The 19,745-nt window shown below is 43.3% G+C and overlaps 2 protein-coding genes across 2 annotated transcripts in view; both read right to left on the reverse strand.

Moving 5' to 3' along the window:
- The window catches only part of LOC115150304 (phosphatidylinositol 4-phosphate 3-kinase C2 domain-containing subunit beta-like), a 122,157-nt gene that overhangs the window by 35,544 nt on the left and 66,868 nt on the right, over positions 1 to 19,745 (reverse strand). The window lies entirely within an intron of this gene.
- On the reverse strand, positions 5,143 to 13,080 carry ppp1r15b (protein phosphatase 1, regulatory subunit 15B). The gene is made up of 2 exons (XM_029693467.1): positions 9,624 to 13,080; positions 5,143 to 7,483 (listed from the first exon to the last, which is right to left on the reverse strand). The coding sequence occupies exons 1-2, from the start codon at positions 11,637 to 11,639 to the stop codon at positions 7,289 to 7,291; spliced, it is 2,211 nt and encodes a 736-aa protein (XP_029549327.1). The 5' UTR covers positions 11,640 to 13,080; the 3' UTR covers positions 5,143 to 7,288.

Raw genomic sequence — 19,745 nt, forward strand, 5'->3', positions numbered from 1 at the left:
CCTTGAAATACATCCACAGGTACACCTCCAATTGACTCAAATTATGTCAATTAGCCTATCAGAACTTCTAAAGCCATGACATAATTTACTGGAATTTCCCAAGCTGTTTAAAGGCACAGTCAACTTAGTGTATGTAAACTTCAGTCCCACTGGAATTGTGATACAGTGAATTATAAGTTAAATAATCTGTCTGTAAACAATTGTTGGAAAAATTACTTGTGTCATGCACAAAGTAGATTTCCTAACCGACTTGCCAAAACTATAGTTTGTTAACAAGAAATTTGTGGAGTGGTTGAAAAACGATTTTTAATGACTCCAACCTAAGTGTATGTAAACTTCCGACTTCAACTGCAGATAGATAGATTAGATAGATAGATAGATAGATAGATAGATAGATAGATAGATAGATAGATGAGTGAAGGGAAAGCCAAACAGAGGAGAGGGACATCAATCAAAATCATGGCTCTATTCTGGGCATCATTTCAGGCCACACGCTGGCAGAGGGCTAGGAATCACCCTCAGAACATAGTGTGACCTGCCAAGAGACAGGAAGACGTGTGTGTGAGTGTGTGTGTGTGTGTGTGTGTGTGTGTGTGTGTGTGTGTGTGTGTGTGTGTGTGTGTGTGTGTGTGTGATGATGTGTTTAACTATTCTTGTGGGGACCAGAATTCCCCACCAGAATAGTAACAAATAAAAATTTGACCAACTGGGGACATTTTGTTAGTCCCCACAAGGTTTTGGGGTTGGGGATAGGGTTCAGGTTAGGGTTAGAGTTCAGGTTAGGGTTACGGTTCAGGTTAGTGTTCAGGTTAAGGTAAGAGTACGGGTTAGGTTTAGGGTTAAGAGTTACGAAAAATTGGATTTTGAATTGTGTGAATTGTGTGTCCCCTCACGGTTAGCTGTACAAGACTGTGTGTGTACAGTCTGTGTGCATGTGTGGGTTTGTGTGTGCGTGTGTGTGTGTGTGTGCGTGAGCATGTGTGTGTGTCCACATGCATTCATAGAAAAGCAAATCCAGTTTAATGCTTTAATCGGAAGCACCTCAATTGCCGGCAACTGCCAGGGTCTCATAGACAAAACACACACTACAATACCCTAACGCTAAGACAGGCATTACCGGGTCAGTCTAATTCCTCAGTCACTGTCAGGGTGTATTAATGCCAATGTTAATCAGACACCTGGAGCCTCTCACACACACACACACACACACACACACACACACACACACACACACACACAGCTCACAGGAGGGACGCCTGTTGAAGTCAATCACGCTTATCCTCTGAATCAAAGTCCACCTCATCCCCCCTGCTTTGGCTCAGATTGGCCCTGCCTGGCTTGGTTGGGATTGGATGGGCTTAGTCCTGCCATGAGGCATTTAACATACAGCATAGCACTGCTAAATACCATCCATTAACATATCAGCATGCTGGAGACTGGTGGGAATCAGTACTGTGTTGTTGTTGGAGTGTTTAAGTATTTTGCATGTGTAAATGAATGTGCAGTGTGTGTGTGTTAGCTAGCGTCCCTGACTGACAGACTATGCCCATCTGCAGTGGGGCTGCAACACTGGGACCAACAACCTGGCAACTGGCGCCACCCCAAAACATCTGAGCACCCAAACCTAGCCACAACCATAACTCAACCTCCACCCAACCACTACTTCAACCACCAGCCAACCTCTGCCCTCTCTGACCCAACCCTCTCTCTGCAATATGAGAGAGCATCGGTCTGTGTGCAGGAATAAAAACACAGTCAATGAACATCAACATTAACAAACAGCAACTGCACTGTATACTTAAAGGCAAATACACACAGACAGACAGTCATACTAACACAGTCACAGGAACACAGTCACAATAACACAGACACTAGTGCTCCCTCTAACTTGCTTATTTACATAAAGTCAAGACATGTTGGAAATGCACTGGTGGTGCCTGCACATAGACACTATGAATCTGCGTGTCCCTTACCAGCCACCTGCTGAATTGATGTTTGCGGTGTCCCTCCTCCTTCCTCCTCTGTAGTCAGCCAGTCAACGAGGGTGTTAGACAGCCAGGCTAGAACCATGTACATCTATCTATCCATTCATCCATCTAGGAGACAGCAGAGAGCAGCAGACGGTCAGTCAGTCCGGTTAGACATCAGGAGATGGGAGAGAAACGAGGAATAACATACTGTCCATCTATCCCTCCACACCCTCACAGTACAGGGTAAAGACAGCTCTCTGTCAGCCAGAGAACCATAGAGAGAAAGAAACAGAGAGACAGCTAGAGACAGTAGCCCCAGTAACTACAGGCTCCAGCGTGACTGAGCAGGAATACAGGACAATAATAGGCATCCTCTCCTCAGGAAAGGATGAATAAAGGAGGGACAGATAGAGGGAGGAGTTGAAGAGGAGGGGAAGCGGCCAAGTGATACAATGGAGCATGCCCAGTTGAAAATCCCAGGGTATTTAAATGTCACATGACCCCATCCAGGCTGGCAGTAATTCTGTATGCAGTGATGATGGAGAGAGAGGGAGATGAAGAGAGAGAGAGGGAGATGAAGAGAGAGCGAGGGAGGGGAAGAGAGAGGAAGGGGGAGAGGGAGGGGAGAGAGTGCTCTTTGGATTGGTGGTGGGTGGCAACGTCACAGCTGTTCAATTCCCCTTTCATTAGAGAGAGAGAGACATGCCTTTAATCTCCTCCTAGGCACCACCTCCAGGCATTCCATTCAGCCAATGAGATGACAGCATTGGCCAGTCCCAGATTAATTTTCCATGACCAGGACGTACCTGCAGGCGGAGCCCCGAATATCAGGAGAGGAATAGAGTTCTCAGACTTTGCCACACAGGTCACATAAATGACAAAATATAGACTAATCTCAACTGAACTGTTTGAGATTTGACTGGTTCTTCATATTGTTTATAATGCAACCACAAAAACTGTGAAAGCCACACACTGATTAAATGGATTAAATCTGCATCCAGCAATCAACACTTGGTCCTATCCTACACCTTTTCAGTTTTCTACAAATAATAAATGTAACCACATACTGTATGCTACTTGGTTTGCAAAAAGGCTACTGCAATGCATGTCAATTCATTAATAAGCAAATGTCTCATGTTGTAACGCAGCAAATTGCAATTCTGATCATTTTGAGCAGAAAGCAGTTGCACAGTCCTCGGGAAGATCTCCTTGCGTCCTCTCTCCTCGTCTCCTTCTCAAAACTCATTACAGGAGAAGGTCAGACGGGACGGATCTCAGACTTTCTCATCCAATAGGTTTTAAGGAGACGAGGGCGTGAGCAGTATGCAATTGAGATCTCCACCATCTCAGTCGATCGACTGGTCCGCTCCTGCTATGATAACAAGCAAGAGCGACCTCTATTGGTTGATAATGAACATAAACAAAAAAACGATGGGAATCAGATGACTGAATGTAATGTCAATGTTGAGTGGCTTCACTGTAGATTGTGTTTCAATATTCAATTTCAAAAAATGTATTTTTACAAAAACATATAACTTATAATATAGCTCCCTCTTGTGGGCATAAGTATCTTCAACAAATACCACTGACAAATCCAAGTGTTTGTATTCGTACATCATTGGTTTTATCCTATTAAAATGATTGCCATGTATCCACTATCCATAATGATCTGTAGAAGGATTTGTTTATCGCTATATATTTAGCCACTCATCTCTTACCCAATTTTGAGTGCCTCTAGGCTTGAGGCTGAAATCCCCCCAAAATAGGCTAATCTTTCTATAATCCTTTCTAGGCTGAGTATGCCTGTGGTGTTCTGGGGAGGCAGACCTGTTGGACTCTGACAGCTGTTTGCATCTGTGCATGTTTTGACCTCCTACTGCACATTCACATTGCTGACTGGCTCCAGTTGCTAAGAACCGCACATCCACTGACTCCATGTTAAATAATGGGGCCTAGTACAGCCCAGGTGCATACAATGTTACAGTACATTCAGAAAAATGTGTTGTGTAAAACATGTTACTGTGTGGACAGTAGAAAAGGGATCACTATATTCAGGTTTCCACTAGAGAGCACAGCCACAAAGTCCAAATTGGCTATATTGTAAAAATCAACAAATAAAAAAAGTGCTTTTTGGTCTTCATTTAAGTTTAGGGTTAGGCATAAGGTTAGCAGTGTGGTTAGTGTTAAGGTTCAAATCTGATTTTAGGAAGATAAATTGTAGAAATAGGTGTTTTATAACTTTGTGTTTGGGGTAGCTAGTGACGAACCCATCTACACTGAGTGTACAAAACATTAGGAACACCTGCTCTTTCCATGACAGACTGACCAGGTGAATCCAGGTGAAAGCGATGATCCATTATTGATGCCACTTGTTAAATCCACTCCCATCAGTGTAGATGAAGGGGGAGGAGACCGGTTAAAGAAGGATTCCTAAGCCTTGAGACATGGATTATGTATGTGTGTCATTCAGAGGGTGAATGTGTTTTTATTTAACAAGGCAAGCCAGTTAAGAATAAATTATTATTCACAATGACGGCCTACCAAAAGTACTCCTGCAGGGACAGTGGCTGGGATTTAAAAATATAGGATAAAACAGACATCACAATAAGAGACACACCATAACACTACATAAAGACCTAAGACAACACCATAGCATGGCAGCAACACATGACACAGCATGGTGACAAGACAAAAGATTTAGTGTCTTTGAACGGGGTATTGTAGTAGGTGCCAGGCACACCGGTTTGTGTCAACTACAACTCCCCTGTTTTTGATTTTGTATTTTTACGCTCAACAGTTTCCTGTGTGTATCGAGCGAGAATAGTCCACCACCCAAAGTACATCCAACCACCTTGACACAACAGTGGGACGCATTGGAGCCAACATGGGCCAGCATCCTTGTAGAACGCTTTTAATGCCTTGTGGAGTCCATGCCGTCATGAATTGAGGCTGTTCTGAGGGCAAAAGAAAGGTGTTCTTAATGTTTTGTACACTGTTTAATGGTGCAGTACCAGTTTGGGGTCAAGTGCCCTTTTATGACGATCATCACAACCCTCCCTCCAGTCCAGTGTTGCGCCCGAACCAGATTAAAAGAAATCATGAACAGTCAAACAAATTAAGACCAGTCAATTATTTGCTGGGAAATGTGGGGCAAGAAACAAGACAAACCTCATTCATAATTCAATATTGATTTATTTTCAATGAATATGAATTCAAAATGTATAAGTTATGCAGAGCAACTAACTCATCCTAAAATGTTTTACAAAAATAAAACAATTTCATGTTAATTGTACTGACTAAAATAACACCAAGTTAAAGAGTTCTATTCTTCAGATCCGAGCACAGCTTTCATATTGGATTTTTTTCATTCTGAGAATCACTTCAGAATAACGTGCGTTTCACATCCCTGCTTTCTTTCCACCTGGTCACAACAGAGGTTAACCCTTTATCCACAGCAGGGACACTAACCCCTCAACAATAGATACACAACACTGGGGCCGTACAAGCGTCACAGGGTTAAATAGTAGGGGTAAGAGGTTTATAAGTTCAGTGACTTTGGGTCTCACGAAAAGCACTTAAAAATGTATAATAACTAGAGGTCTTAGCTTGCTTAACACATCTCCTTTCCAAGATGACCATTGATGGATGCAAGCTTTACATTTGAGAAAGCATTATTGAAGGTCTATTGGTGCAAATTGTAGATAGATTAAAGCAATTGTTTATTCTAGGAACCACAGTGAGGGAAGTAGATAGAGGAAAGGAGGCCATTTAAGACAAGGATCATGCACATACTTCCACTTAATCCTTATAGCCTTCACTTCAGCCCAGAAATAGTCAGAGGATCTCTACTGACTGTTCACTGGAAATACCTGCTTGTTTGGCAATAAATACCTGTAAGTCACTCTCAATAAGAGCGAATGCTCAATCAGGCTTTCCCAAACTCGGTCCTGCGAAATGATTGAAACCAGGAAGACACTACACCTACACAACACAAACACAGGCTTAGTTTTAACACTAACCACCAATACAGTTGAGGAGTGTTTTACACATCATACTGTAGGTTTACACCCTCTGCTTAGGATCAAATACAACACTGTCAATGTGTACTCTGCATGTCATGGTTTACAGGAAGATTACATTTTTTAAAAAAAGGAACAAATAAACTCATTAAAAATAAAGTTTGCTTTCCAAACAAAAGCTCTTAAACCCAATCCAGCTCCGGAGAGCAGTGTGACATTTGGCTGTGGGTGCTGAGTAGGATTATACTGAACCTCTTAAATACTGACCATTCCTGGGTTCAGATCAAAACTGAGAACACTACTGAGAGCAGAGACCCAGATGGATGTGTCAGAGAGAAGGACGGAGCAACGCCAAAAGTGCAGTTTAAATCAACGGGACAAAATAATAAAACCAATTTTAAAATGAAATATAAAGACACTTTTGGCTGAAGTGTCTTGTGTAGAGTTCTGTTTTCCAGTCAGGTTACTGAGCACACAGCTCAGCAGAATCGCTGCTCTGTGTTAGACTGGGTTTGTCCCACTGGAACCAGTAAGCCCTTCTACCTTTACCTGTATACCTCCTAGTTAGCAATATGCAGTCGCCCTTAATCATATCCTAAATTAGGTAATCACTCCACTGCGATTCAAACAAAACAGCAGAAGAAGAAGCGGGCAGGAAGAAAGTCTGTATTACCAGGTCTTCAACACCCCAGACTGACAGTAAGGGGTCAGGAGAGAGAGGGGTGTGACGGGATGTCATCTAGTCCAGGGGTTCCCAAACTTTTACTTCCACAAATTGAGGTGTCTTGAACGGTGAAAAAAAACATGCACAGACCAAAGTAGAAGTAAAAATGTTGCCGTTTTAAAGCTTATTTCCTGTAACTCTACAATTCTTTTTAAAGATTCTGTAATTAAAAATGATATTTCAAGCCAATTTATGAGAAGAAAAAAAATATAGGTCCATTATCTTTTGTACGCACTTTCTATTTAGTTGTTTAAGTTTACGAAGAAAGCTTTTTCTATCCCAAAAACGCATCTAAAAAGTATATTTTTTGTAACGCACAAGCAACCCACCTGAACCCCTGGTCCCGACCCACAGTTTGGAAACCACTGGTCTAGTCAACAGCCCTGATGTGGTCTTTCCTACACATCCAGTCTGAAGGTTTGGGAGTTTGGGGGGGGTCACTGGGTAGGGGAGAAGACTAAGAAGTTCTGATGCAGTCTGTTGAAAATAGGATTTAGGGACAGTGAGGGCTGTTCGAGGGTCACAGAGAAACAGGATTTATGATCAGTTGTGTTGTAGGGGTCAGAGGTTAGGGGTCAGCTGTGGTGTTGTTGTCTCTGGCAGACAGTGAGGCGGAAGGTGGAGCTGAACACATAGCCGATGCTCTCCTCCACCTCCTGAACACGGCGGAGGAAGCGACAGCGGTCTCTGGCTAGCTCCTCCCACGGCCCACGCCTGTCCTCATCGTCTTCGCTGGCGTAGAACTCATCCACCTCATCACGGAAACCCACCTGGAGAGAGAGAGAGAACTACATACATCACCAGGCTAAAACCTTCTCACTGAAACACCTGCAGGCCAGATGTAAAGTTCACTTCTGTGTACATTCTAACTCACAAGACTACATTTCAGCTTAACAAAACTAGGTCAACTCAATATTACCTCAATATTCTGAAAGGAGAAACTGCAGTGTATAAAGCATCCAAAGCTCAAACCTACAATTATGTCCAAAAAAAAAAAGACTTATATTTTAAACGGTAGTCCTAACCCTGACATTCACACACATAATGAAAAACACTTGCTCCACAGCTCTCTGCATTTTTCCCAAATTTCACTCAATCCATTTAAGAAACTCAAGTAGGCCCTCTAAGCCTAATGATTGAGATTTATACCCATCGCTCATCACTGGGAGGCAACACTACACGTCTAGAGCTGCAACCGTTTGGGCAGAGACAAGCAGAGGCAAAGTAAAAAAAGAGGGGGGAAATCGGCTGTGTGATGGATGCCCCATAGCTCATCACAGAGACAATAAATCTCCTCCATAAGCAGCAGCCTACTGAGGTTACCAGTACCATCATACACTATCAGAGTGGAGGTTATTACAGACGGAAGACACTGAAATCTGCTCGGCATGGGCAGAAGGGTTAGGAGAACGTTGTGGAAGCGTTGCAAGAACGTTATGAGCCAGCGCACCGAGCCAGAGAAATAAAAATATATAAGGCCTTCAGAGAAATTTGATTTCCTTCTCGCTCAGTTATCACCGTTGCTAAGTAACATGGTAGTTGTGAGCTCCTAATGGGGGATAATGTAATACAAAGGGCATGGAAAATACAGCTGGACTATATCAAACACAGCCGTGGGATTGTGCTCATGGATGACTAGGTCTACACTCATAGTGATTATCTTCCATTCCACTGACTGGGACAGGCACGAGTCACAGCTCTAGCTGACAGCAATGTACTGCTACTGTATTACCACTGCTTTAGCTACAGCCTTCACTCACATCTGTCTAACAGCAGTCAATATGCTGCTTTAGCTACAGCCTTCACTCACATCTGTCTAACAGCGGTCAATATGCTGCTTTAGCTACAGCCTTCACTCACATCTGTCTAACAGCGGTCAATATGCTGCTTTAGCTACAGCCTTCACTCACATCTGTCTAACAGCAGTCAATATGCTGCTTTAGCTACAGCCTTCACTCACATCTGTCTAACAGCAGTCAATATGCTGCTTTAGCTACAGCCTTCACTCACATCTGTCTAACAGCAGTCAATATGCTGCTTTAGCTACAGCCCAATGAATGACTGGTCAGTCATAGCATTACAGCACATTTCAATGGGAATGTCTATAATGAAAAATGTTTTATTACATTATACAGAGCTGTAGAGGTTCACTAAGTGCACTCAGCCTCACAGACTCTGGTCTCCCTGGTACAAATATGGGACTCTAACACCAGCTGATCAAAGGAGAGTGGGGGAAAGGGTTGTTGCATAGGTTTCCATCACTCGCACAGTCGGACAGTAATAGTAACACATAAAAACAGAACAGCTAATGCACAGTCAGTCCCTCTTCCCCTTTCTGTACGCTGAGTGAGTAATAGACTCCAAAGTTCAAAATCCATCAGTTAGAGAATGTGGTAGAGTATGAATTTTCCCACAACAAACCAACTCAAAGATTGTGTGATAACCACGTCGGATAAGAAGTTTGAACGATGAGCTCCAATTATTATTGATTTTTTAATGAATGTACATGTCTTTCCAGACCACGTGAGCCGAAGTGATGTAGAAAAACTCTGGTCACATCCCGTCAGTCATGGGGTCAGGAAAACCCGCTGGCCCCGTCAGACTATGTCGATGCAGTATGTAAGTACACCACAGGAGAAAAAACAATGCTTCCTCTTCAGCTACTCATTAACAAACAGCCTCCAGCAGTTAACTGCTGAGTGGGAAGAGCAATCATTTTAGGGGTCATTGCCAGGTTCTCACATTTTACCACAGTCAGGTGACAGGTGAGTGACCAATGCCCATGGATGACAATGTGACTGATACTATGTAAGAATAGACCTACCATTTTAAAAAACAGAATGAGGAACATATGAATAACAAGGTGTGTGGCGCTTTCTTTAGGCCTACCAGAAAGTCGCCAATACTGACCTTTTTGACTGTGACGCAGCCCGTGGTGGTGATCTCTGGGGTGGGAAGGATCTCTGAGAAGCCACTGTCCAGTCTCTCCTCTGCCTCCTCCTTCCTGTACTGGGGGGGTGAGTGGCTCTGTCCCTGGCCCTTTCCATGACGGGGGGTTGTCTTGCTGCTCTTCTTACAGCGCGCCCCTGTCCCTGCTTTTGCCCTGGTCCAGACTGGTTCTCTAGTCCTGAGCAGGGCCTGGAAGTTGAACGGGCTGTAGGGGTCTGAGGAGGTGCTGAAGGAGTCCCACAGCCTCAGGCTCTCAGCCTCATCCACCTCACTGCTGCTGGACTCTGAGCCAAACTCCTCCGCAGGAGAGGGGGAAGAAGAGGAGAGGGGAGAGGTAGGTTGCTCTGGGGGTGAGGTGTGAGGGGAGCAGGCTGTGGTGGCTGTAGAGGTGGAGGGGATGGTCCTGGGGGTGGTGTTAAGGAGGGCGGTGAAGTTTTGGGGGTTGTAGGGGTCCCTGCTTTGGCACAGTGAGTTCCACAGTCTCTCAGTCTCAGAGTCATCCTCCTCTTCATCGTCATCCAACAACTCGGAATTGGAGAATTCTGACGAGCCCTCGCTGTCGAAACCATCGTCATCCTCCTCGCTGAGTGAGTCGTCTGATTGGCTGTCGTCGCTGCAGGGGCTGCCCATGATGTAGGCGATGGCCTTGTTACTGCACTGGGGGGTGGAGGGGGGCAGAGCGGTGGTAGACACTGATGGACCCTCAGCCGCCGTTTCCTCTTCCTCAGAGTCCTCAATCTCTTCCTCCTCCTCTAATTCCAGCCCTCCAGTGGCAGCAGTCTCACCCACTTCTCTCTGATTGGATGCATCCCTCTCTGGCCCGCTCTCTCCAGAGCTCCCCTGTGTTGGTGTGTCAGACGTGATTGTCTCTTCCTTCATCTCTGTGATCCCCTGTAGCTCTTCAATGGGAGGCCTTAACATGTACAGTCTGGAGGTGGAGTGTTCTTCTTCCAGACTGGAATAGCCATTATCCTGGTCAGGGGTAAAAACTGCCACCTCACTGCAGGCAGTGACAGCTCTAACTCTGACAAGATGATCACTGATACCGACTGTTTCCCGGTGAACTAATGAGAGACTGTCAGGGAGAGACTCTGGCCAGGTGGCCGTTTGAAGGCTTCCATTGTCTGTTGGCTCCTCTTTGTTGCAGGAGGCGCCAGTGCTTTTGCCATCCATTGATTCGCCATCATCACACTGTACAAACAGCCCTGTTGGCTTGGTAACTGTAGCCTTTGTACCACACTCCGGTTGAAAACAATGACCATTACTGTTGTTTGCCCCAGTGCCCTCTTTTCTCCAAGACAAATTTGACAGCCACCCTTGAGCGCTACTGCTTCCCCAAAGCCCACCCCACCAGTTACCAGCGGTACTATTTTCCCTGGCTGATACCGCGTCAGATGACCAACCGTTCCCACCGAGGACATGCCCTTGCTCGGTGTGATTCATTTCCTGAGCCGACGCTGCGTTCAACAAAACATGACTGAGAAAACCTCTCGCGATTGCGAGGTATCCTACCGGAGTTTGGTGCCTTATATTTAAGTCCATTTCAGCAGCATTTTGAATCCCTAACTCGTAAAGAGAATCTGCTGTCAACCAACTAGGAGTACTATTACCTGACGTTGCTAGCCCAGGGCTACCATGCTGGTATTGCAGGTACGATAGGTGATGTGCATGGTTTTGAGTTCCAGGCAAGACGTCGTCCAGTTGTCCTAAAAATGTGCTTTCTGCCTCTACAAAGTTATCTTTGAAATCCCCACTGACCCACCCTGTCACATTGTCAGGCAGGGCAGGAGTACTTGGGCGCCATGGTATATACTTTTGCAGAAATGACAGGGCAGGCCTAGAAACCGCGGAGAACATGCCCATCCACGAGCCCTCCTGGTTTGGTAGCCGGAGAGAGGCCACTCCATGCCCGGCGGGAGTGGATGGAGGCGTCTTCACACCAGAGAAGTGTTCCTCGCGATTCATGTTTCTAAACATTCTCAATACTGGCTTGTGGCTAACAAATAGTCACTATGCAAGATACATTAGTAAAGTTTCGATCAAGAATACCGCTTGCTGCTGGGAAGTTTGCTAAAGCTTTTTGGTTAGTACACGTGTAGGACAATTTAACACGCTGACATATAGTAGCTAGTTTACAATATATTAATAACTCGTGTATTAACTAGACTGCCAAAATAAAATATGCCAATCAAACTTTAGTCTGGCAATAAAGGATTACAAGAACTAACGTTAGTTATCTAGCTAACTAGTGCTAATAATGCTAGTTTGAACAGCTGTTACCTGGCTAGCTAACGTAATCTTGATTTTGAGAGCTGTTCGTTTCGCTGGAAGTTGCTAGCGACACATTTGAGAATAACTTGGTGTGCACTCCAGAGCACTGTCCATAGTCGCAGGTGAAACATCCATTACTGTTGTCCCTTATCCATCTTCTTACACCGAAAGGCTAGCAATAGCATACATACCGGTTAGCTCTCCTGTTCAAGCGAATACCATCGTCCATGTTGTCCGTGGTATGGGAGACATTTTCCTGAGAGTGGTGGTTAGACTTATTTCGCGCGGTAAGCATCGTACAAACAGGGGTAGTGAAGGTAGAAAGTGAGCAAAGCCTTGGCGAGTCATAGCATGTGGAGAAATCCAGGATAAACGAAGATATGCAATCCATTTTGGTCTTGGTTGGAGAAAAAGCTGGTTAGATTCTCGCACGTAGCACCCGGCGACAGCGCAGTTGCAAACCTTGATCCGAGACTTCAACGAAGCTCAACAATTCATTACAATAAAATCATGGAATGCAACCGCATGATAAATATAGTATTCAATAGATATCAACTAAATAGAGAAGCTTGTTATAATACTTCAGTGCGATACTTCTCAGTTTTTTACAATCATGGTTGCGTTTCCTTGTACGGTCGGGTCGACTACTCTGCCCACTTTTCAGAAGAGGATTTCATCAGAAAATGAAGGGGGCGTCGTGAAAGAGGTCATGTAGAAATGTTTAGGGACCGTCGCAGAGTTACCATCGTCAGTAATCCACATGGCGACTATGCATGACATGACACAAAATGTCCCTGTCATATAATGAAAGTAAATATCCTGACTCCTGCAGCATACTGCAGTGTATGGAAAAAGCTCAGTGTGTCAGGTGTTGAGATGTTGATAGTTCACACAAAATAATATCACAATACTGGGTTTCAAGATAAACTATCAATAGTTAGAAATATACATTTACATTTTACATTTACGTCATTTAGCTATTGCAGGAGTCAATGAATGCATTTGGCAGTTTTTCTAAATACATATACATTATTAACCCTTGGGATCATATAGGCCTACTAGTGTGTTGAGAATCAAGTTCATGTTCCACTCTGTGTTGCTCTTTAGTTACAGGTTTTTGCATGGCTACCAGTGGTGGAAAAAGTACCCAATTGTCATACTTGAGTAAAAGTAAAGATGCGTGCTCAGTCCCCTCCTGTACTCCCTGTTCACGCATGACAGCACGTCCAGGCACGACTCCAACACCATCATTAAGTTTGCTGATGACAACAGTGGTAGGCCTGATCACCGACAACGATGAGACAGCCTATAGGGAGGAGGTCAGAGACCTGACCGTGTGGCGCAAGGACAACAACCTCTCCCTCAACGTGATCAAGACAAAGGAGATGATTGTGGACTACAGGAAAAGGAGGACCGAGCACACCCCCATTCTCATCGATAGGGCTGCAGTGGAGCAGGTTGAGAGCTTCAAGTTCCTTGGCGTCCACATCACCAACAAACTAAAATGGTCCAAGCATACCAAGACAGTCGTGAAGAGGGCACGACAAAACCTATTCCCCCTCAGGAGACAAAGTATTTGGCATGGGTCCTCAGATCCTCAAAAGGTTCTACAGCTGCACCATCAAGAGCATCCTGACGGGTTGCATCACTCCCTGGTATGGCAACTGCTCGGTCTCCGACCGCAAGGCACTACTTAGGGTAGTGCGTACGGCCCAGTACATCACCGGGGCCAAGCTTCCTGCCACCTCTATACCAGGCGGTGTCAGAGGAAGGCCCTAAAAATTGTCAAAGACTCCAGCCACCCTAGTCATAGACTGTTCTCTCTGCTACCGCACGGCAAGCGGTACTGGAGCACCAAGTCTAGGTCTAAGAGGTTCCTAAATAGCTTCTACCCCCAAGCCATAAGACTGCTGAACAGCTAATCAAATGGCTACCCACTATTTGCATTGTCCCCCTCCTCTGGAATGCTGCTGCTACTCTGTTATTATCTATACATAGTCACTTTAATAACTCTACCTACATGTACATATTACCTCAATTACCTCGACACCGGTACCCCCTGTATATAGCCCCGCTATTGTTATTTTACTGCTGCTCTTGAATTATTTGTTATTTTCATCTCTTACTTTTTTTAGGTATTTTCTTAAAACTACGTTGTTGGTTAAGGACTTGTAAGTGAGCATTTTTGTACCTGTTGTATTCGGCGCATGTGACAAATTTCATCAATGGAAAAAGGATGCATCTCAGCTTAATTACGAGTCTCATAGCAAAGGATCTGAATACTTATGTAAATAAGGCATTTGTTTTTTATTTTAATACACTTGCAAAATTGTCTAAAAACCTGTTTTTCGCATTGTCATCATGGGTCATTGCGTGTTGATTGATGAGGAAAATGTTTTATTTAATCCATTTTAGAAAAAGGCTGTAACGTATCAAAATGTGGAAAAAGTCAAGGGGTCTGAATACTTTCCGAATGCACTGTATACAGCAAAATTGTTGTGAGAGACTGTCCCTTTTGCTCCTGATTCCCCAAATACTTATGTTGTTAGTCATGATGTATAACATGCAATGCCGCAGGTACTGTATGGACATCCTTAAGTTTCACTGTGCAATATTGTCCATATGATAACACAGACACTCTGTCTCCAAACATAGCTAATAGTAATAGCCTACGTACAGTGGCTTGCGAAAGTATTCACCCCCTTGGCATTTTTCCTATTTTATTGCCTTACAACCTGGAATTAAAATAGATTTTTGGGGGGTTTGTATCATTTGATTTACACAACATGCCTACCACTTTGAAGATGCAAAATATTTTTTGTGAAACAAACAAGAAATATGACAAAAAAACAGAACTTGAGGGTGCAAAACTATTCACTCCCCCAAAGTCAATACTTTGTAGAGCCAACTTTTACAGCTATTACAGCTTGGGGTATGTCTCTATAAGCTTTGCACATCTAGCCACTGGGAATTTTGCCCATTCTTCAAGGCAAAACTGCTCCAGCTCCTTCAAGTTGGATGGGTTCCGCTGGTGTACAGCAATCTTTAAGTCATACCACAGATTCTCAATTGGATTGAGGTCTGGGCTTTGACTAGGCCATTCCAAGACATTTAAATGTTTCCCCTTAAACCACTCAAGTGTTGCTTTAGCAGTATGCTTAGGGTCATTGTCCTGCTGGAAGGTGAACCTCCATCATCAAATCTCTGGAAGACTGAAACAGGTTTCCCCTAAGAATTTCCCTGTATTTAGCGCCATCCATCATTCCTTCAATTCTGACCAGTTTCCCAGTGCATGCCGATGAAAAACAACCCGACAGCATGACGCTGCCACCACGCTTCACTGTGGAGATGGTGTTCTCGGGGTGATGAGAGGTGTTGGGTTTGCGCCAGACATAGCGTTTTCCTTGATGGCCAATTTTAGTCTCATCTGACCAGAGTACCTTCTTCCATATGTTTGGGGAGTCTCCCACATGCCTTTTGGCGAACACCAAACGTGTTTGCAATTTTTTTTATTTAAGCGAAGGCTTTTTTCTGGCCACTCTTCCGTTAAACTCAGCTCTTTGGAGTGTACGGCTTAAAGTGGTCCTATGGACAGATACTCTAATCTCCCCTGTGGCGGCTTTGCAACTCCTTCAGGGTTATCTTTGGTCTCTTTGTTGCCTCTCTGATTAATGCCCTCCTTGCCTGGTCCGTGAGTTTTGGTGGGTGGCCTTCTCTTGGCAGGTTGTGGTGCCATATTCTTTCCATTTTTAATAATAGATTTAATGGTGCTCCGTGGGATGTTCAAAGTTTTGGATATTTTTTTATAACCCAACCCTAATCTGTACTTCTCCAAAACTTTGTCCTTGACCTGTTTGGCGAGCTCCTTGATCTTCATGGTGCCGCTTACTTAGTGGTGTTGCAGACTGGGGCCTTTCAGAACAGGTATATATATATATACTGAAATCATGTGACAGATCATGTGACAATGAGATTGCACACAGGTGGACTTTATTTAACTAATTATGTGACTTCTGAAGGTAATTGGTTGCACCAGATCTTATTTAGGGGCTTCATAGCAAAGGGAGTGAAGACACATGCACGTACCATTTTTCCATGTATTTCTTTTTTTAATTTTTTGAAACAAGTAATTTTTTTCATTTCACCAATTTGGACTATTTTGTGTATGTCCATTACATTTTACATTTACATTTTAGTCATTTAGCAGATGCTCTTATCCAGAGCGACTTACAGTAGTGAATGCATACATTTCATAATTTTTTTCTCCGTACTGGTCCCCCGTGGGAATCGAACCCACAACCCTGGCGTTGCAAACACCATGCTCTACCAACTGAGCCACACGGGACGTTACATGAAATCCAAATAAAAATCTATTTAAATTACAGGTTGTAATGCAAGAAAATAGGAAAAAAAGCCAAGGGGGATGAATACTTTTCCAAGGCACTGTATATCGTATAATGCATGGTTCAAATCGAAGGAGGTTGGTGGAACCTTAATTGGGGAGGACAGGCTTGTGGTAATGGCTGGAGTGAAATTAGTGGAATGGTATGAAATACATCAAAACACATGGTTTCCAAGTGTTTGATACCATTATGAGCCATCATCCCCTCAGCAGCCCCCACTGGTTCAAATGCACAACTCATGGGAATGTCTTAAGAATAGAAGATTTGACCAACTTGATTGTCAATGCTTTTGTGTGTGCGCCTCGTGCCTGGATTGAGCTTTTAATACTTATGAGAGTGTCTCACGCTAGGTTGTGTCATGACGTGGTCCTTTCTGGGTATAAATCATGGCTCCCCCCCTCACTCTCTCCTACACCCAGGTTCTGTTATCTCAGGTCGTAAATTCCTGGAGGAGACTCTCTCCCCCTTTTCATGTAGAGACCACAGAGTGAACATAGGATTTCACATGGCCGAACTCCTATATCCCCAAAATGGGAAAATGATAGAAAATGTCCACTTGTGAGAAGGTGGGAATGGTCCGTGGACACTTAAGGGACGGGTATAACGAGCGTTTCATTTAGTGACCTCAGAGAGGACAGGAAACACACATAACTATATCTCTGAATGGGTACATTTCTCCAATTATGAGGTTTGTTTCTAATTCTTGTATAAAATCAATGAGTAAAGATCAAACTATTTGTGAAATGGTGTAATGTGATGTTGAACCTTTAATTTGAGAGAATTGTATTCCCTTTAAAGTTGAACTAAGTCATTGGCCACGCCCCCGTGATCACAGACATGATCAGGCGTCATAGACCCACCTTTTCTACTGTTACGAATAAAAGCCACTCCTGAGGAAATCCTCTTCAGACCACGCATACCTCGGCGTAAACTGAGGTGGCACAGGTTTCAGTTTAGACTAAGCAAACCAACAGCGTGAGCTGTGATTGTGAATAGTTATTGAATTCCTAACCATACCACATGGAGCATTGGCTACAGGGCTGGAAATGGTTAAACTCTGAGACTATCGATCCCTACAGAATAAGAGCAAATCTTAGATACTAATTACTAGTCTGCAGCTAGAAATGATTTAAACCTGAGACGAGATTACAGACAACTGCTGAAACATCTATTCTATGAGATCATTTCTGAATGGTAGTATCCATTCTCACCATGAAAAACTTTGATCTTCAGGGAAACAGAAAGAGAGAGAGAGAGACTCGGATGAACTGACTCTCCAGCAGACGGACCGGATTCCAACAGGAAAGATTAAGACACATGGGCGTAAATATATATTGATTGCAATTATTCCCGAATGAGTGGGCGTTCATGTGCAAAGGATTAGCATTTCAACTAATATAATTATCAACTGTGTGTAGTGATCCCTTTTGTCTTTCCCGCTCTTTCTCAGTCCACACCCACTTCCCTTTGTCCACCAAGCCGTCATATCGGCTTAGCCCACTAGGGAATCTTACCTATCATTTGTTAGTAACATATCTGTTTGTTTGTTTATGCATTTCTGTGATTATTTAGTCAGTCAGTAAATAAATGATTAAGCCAATTGGTGTACGATTTATAGTAAAGGCTGGGTTCAAGCAGACCAACAATTTACGATGTTTGGAATGAGACTGACGTGAGGTAAAGAATAATTCAATAATAGAAGCCTAATTGATCAAATATAAAAATATCAGAATTTATATTCTGAAAATTATAACTTTGTAATCTGAAGATTTTCCGTGGTGCCCCGACTTCCTAGTTAATTACATTTACATGATTATTTTAATCACGTAATACTAATTACAGAGAATTGATTTCATAAAATAACAGGTCTTCACTTTTAATGATGCCAAAGACACAACAGTTGGTTGGTTGGTTCAGTTGGGGGGCCCTAGTTTGTTATAAGAGTGCCTAGATACCAGACTGTAATTTGAATCTTTCCCATATGTAGTATAACACTGGTATGAGGCATAGACTCCTCGCGGTCGAATTCCATACAGATGTAGGATCTTAATTTGAGCACCCTGTTGCAGGAGAACTTTCCTGCAATGCAGGACATTTAAAACTTGTAGTGTATTTGAGGTTTATAATTAAAAGGCTTCTGAAGTTTGATTTTCCCTTACGAAAATATATCAACCCATACAAAAATGTCCATTAATTATAATCCACATAATTCATGTTTCCTGTTGATACAGGATCATTTTCCTGCTGTAGCTCAAATTAATATTCTACTTTTGTAGATTCTCATCATCCTATACTTATGTTTCTATGTGGTCATCCGTGGTCTCTCAGCTTTAGCCAGCAGATCTTGTCTGAGCAACACTCCTGTAATGATGAGCCTTGTTTCCCCACATAGAGGTTAACCCAGGGTGATTCACACTTAGCCTGATCTAATGTAATTGTTACGTCAGTATGGGGACAGGATAGAGGCCTGGGTGGATAGGTGTGATGGGACACAGAGGTACGCAGACTGACTGAGATAAATCAAAGTAAACATGATTATCAGGGTTCGGCCATTGAGCTACACTGAGATGAACAGATAAACCAAATAGTTAGGTTTCCATTGTAATTAGACATATTTCAATGTTATTTACATACAAACAAGATGGTGCAATGATTTGGAATGTTACTGACAAAAGCTTCTGAGTCAGTGGCTGTTTAATCTTACATGGTGCTTTCATCAAATGAAACACGCATCGGCTACGCTCACAAAAATACACAAACGTCTTTTCAATTCAAGTTTATTTTGTTATTTAGTGCAAATTATATTACATAACATGGTCAAAAATTAAGAAAACAACAACTAGAACTATATACTGAATTAAAGAAATAGGTCACATTAATCATATTCTCAGTATTTACAGTACACGTACATTCTGTCCCATTTTCCCAGGGTGACAGAGGTCAGAGTTCAGTCCCTTGACCTGGAAGGATCCAGGTAAAACCCTTACCCAGTCCCAAATAGACCCCAACCCCTAGCCCCTACCAGATAGGCACTTCACATAGATCTAAAAGATCTAGACAGGTACCTCCTGGTAAACTTGGTGAAATGATCACCATATTGCTTCATGTCCTTTCAGATCTACACTTAGTACATAGCAGCTAGGTGCTAGGGGCTAGGTTTGGGAGTCCCAATGCCTTCAAATGAACCTCTGTCCCAGTCTCCTTCCATTCATAATCACTGGTCTGTATTTAAACATGAGAGGCAAGAGCAATATTTTTGAGTACTTTACTGTATAGAGATCCAGAGCTATACGACTCTCCTCTTAGCTACAGTATCAAGACAAGAAAGGAAAGGAGACAAGGAGGAAGCTTCCTTTCCCCCAAAGTGGTACAACTGACACACACAAAATAAATCAGACACTTTCACTTC

This window comes from Salmo trutta, chromosome 16 (genome assembly GCF_901001165.1).
Source record: "Salmo trutta chromosome 16, fSalTru1.1, whole genome shotgun sequence".
NCBI lineage: Eukaryota > Metazoa > Chordata > Actinopteri > Salmoniformes > Salmonidae > Salmo > Salmo trutta.

Excerpts from the sequence above, each read along its gene's own strand:
- ppp1r15b (XM_029693467.1), bottom strand. The coding sequence starts at position 11,639 with ATGTTTAGAAACATGAATCGCGAGGAACACTTCTCTGGTGTGAAGACG. Across the intron at positions 7,484-9,623 it reads GCTGCGTCACAGTCAAAAAG|GTGGGTTTCCGTGATGAGGT; the intron begins GTCAGTATTGGC and ends CTCTCTCTCCAG.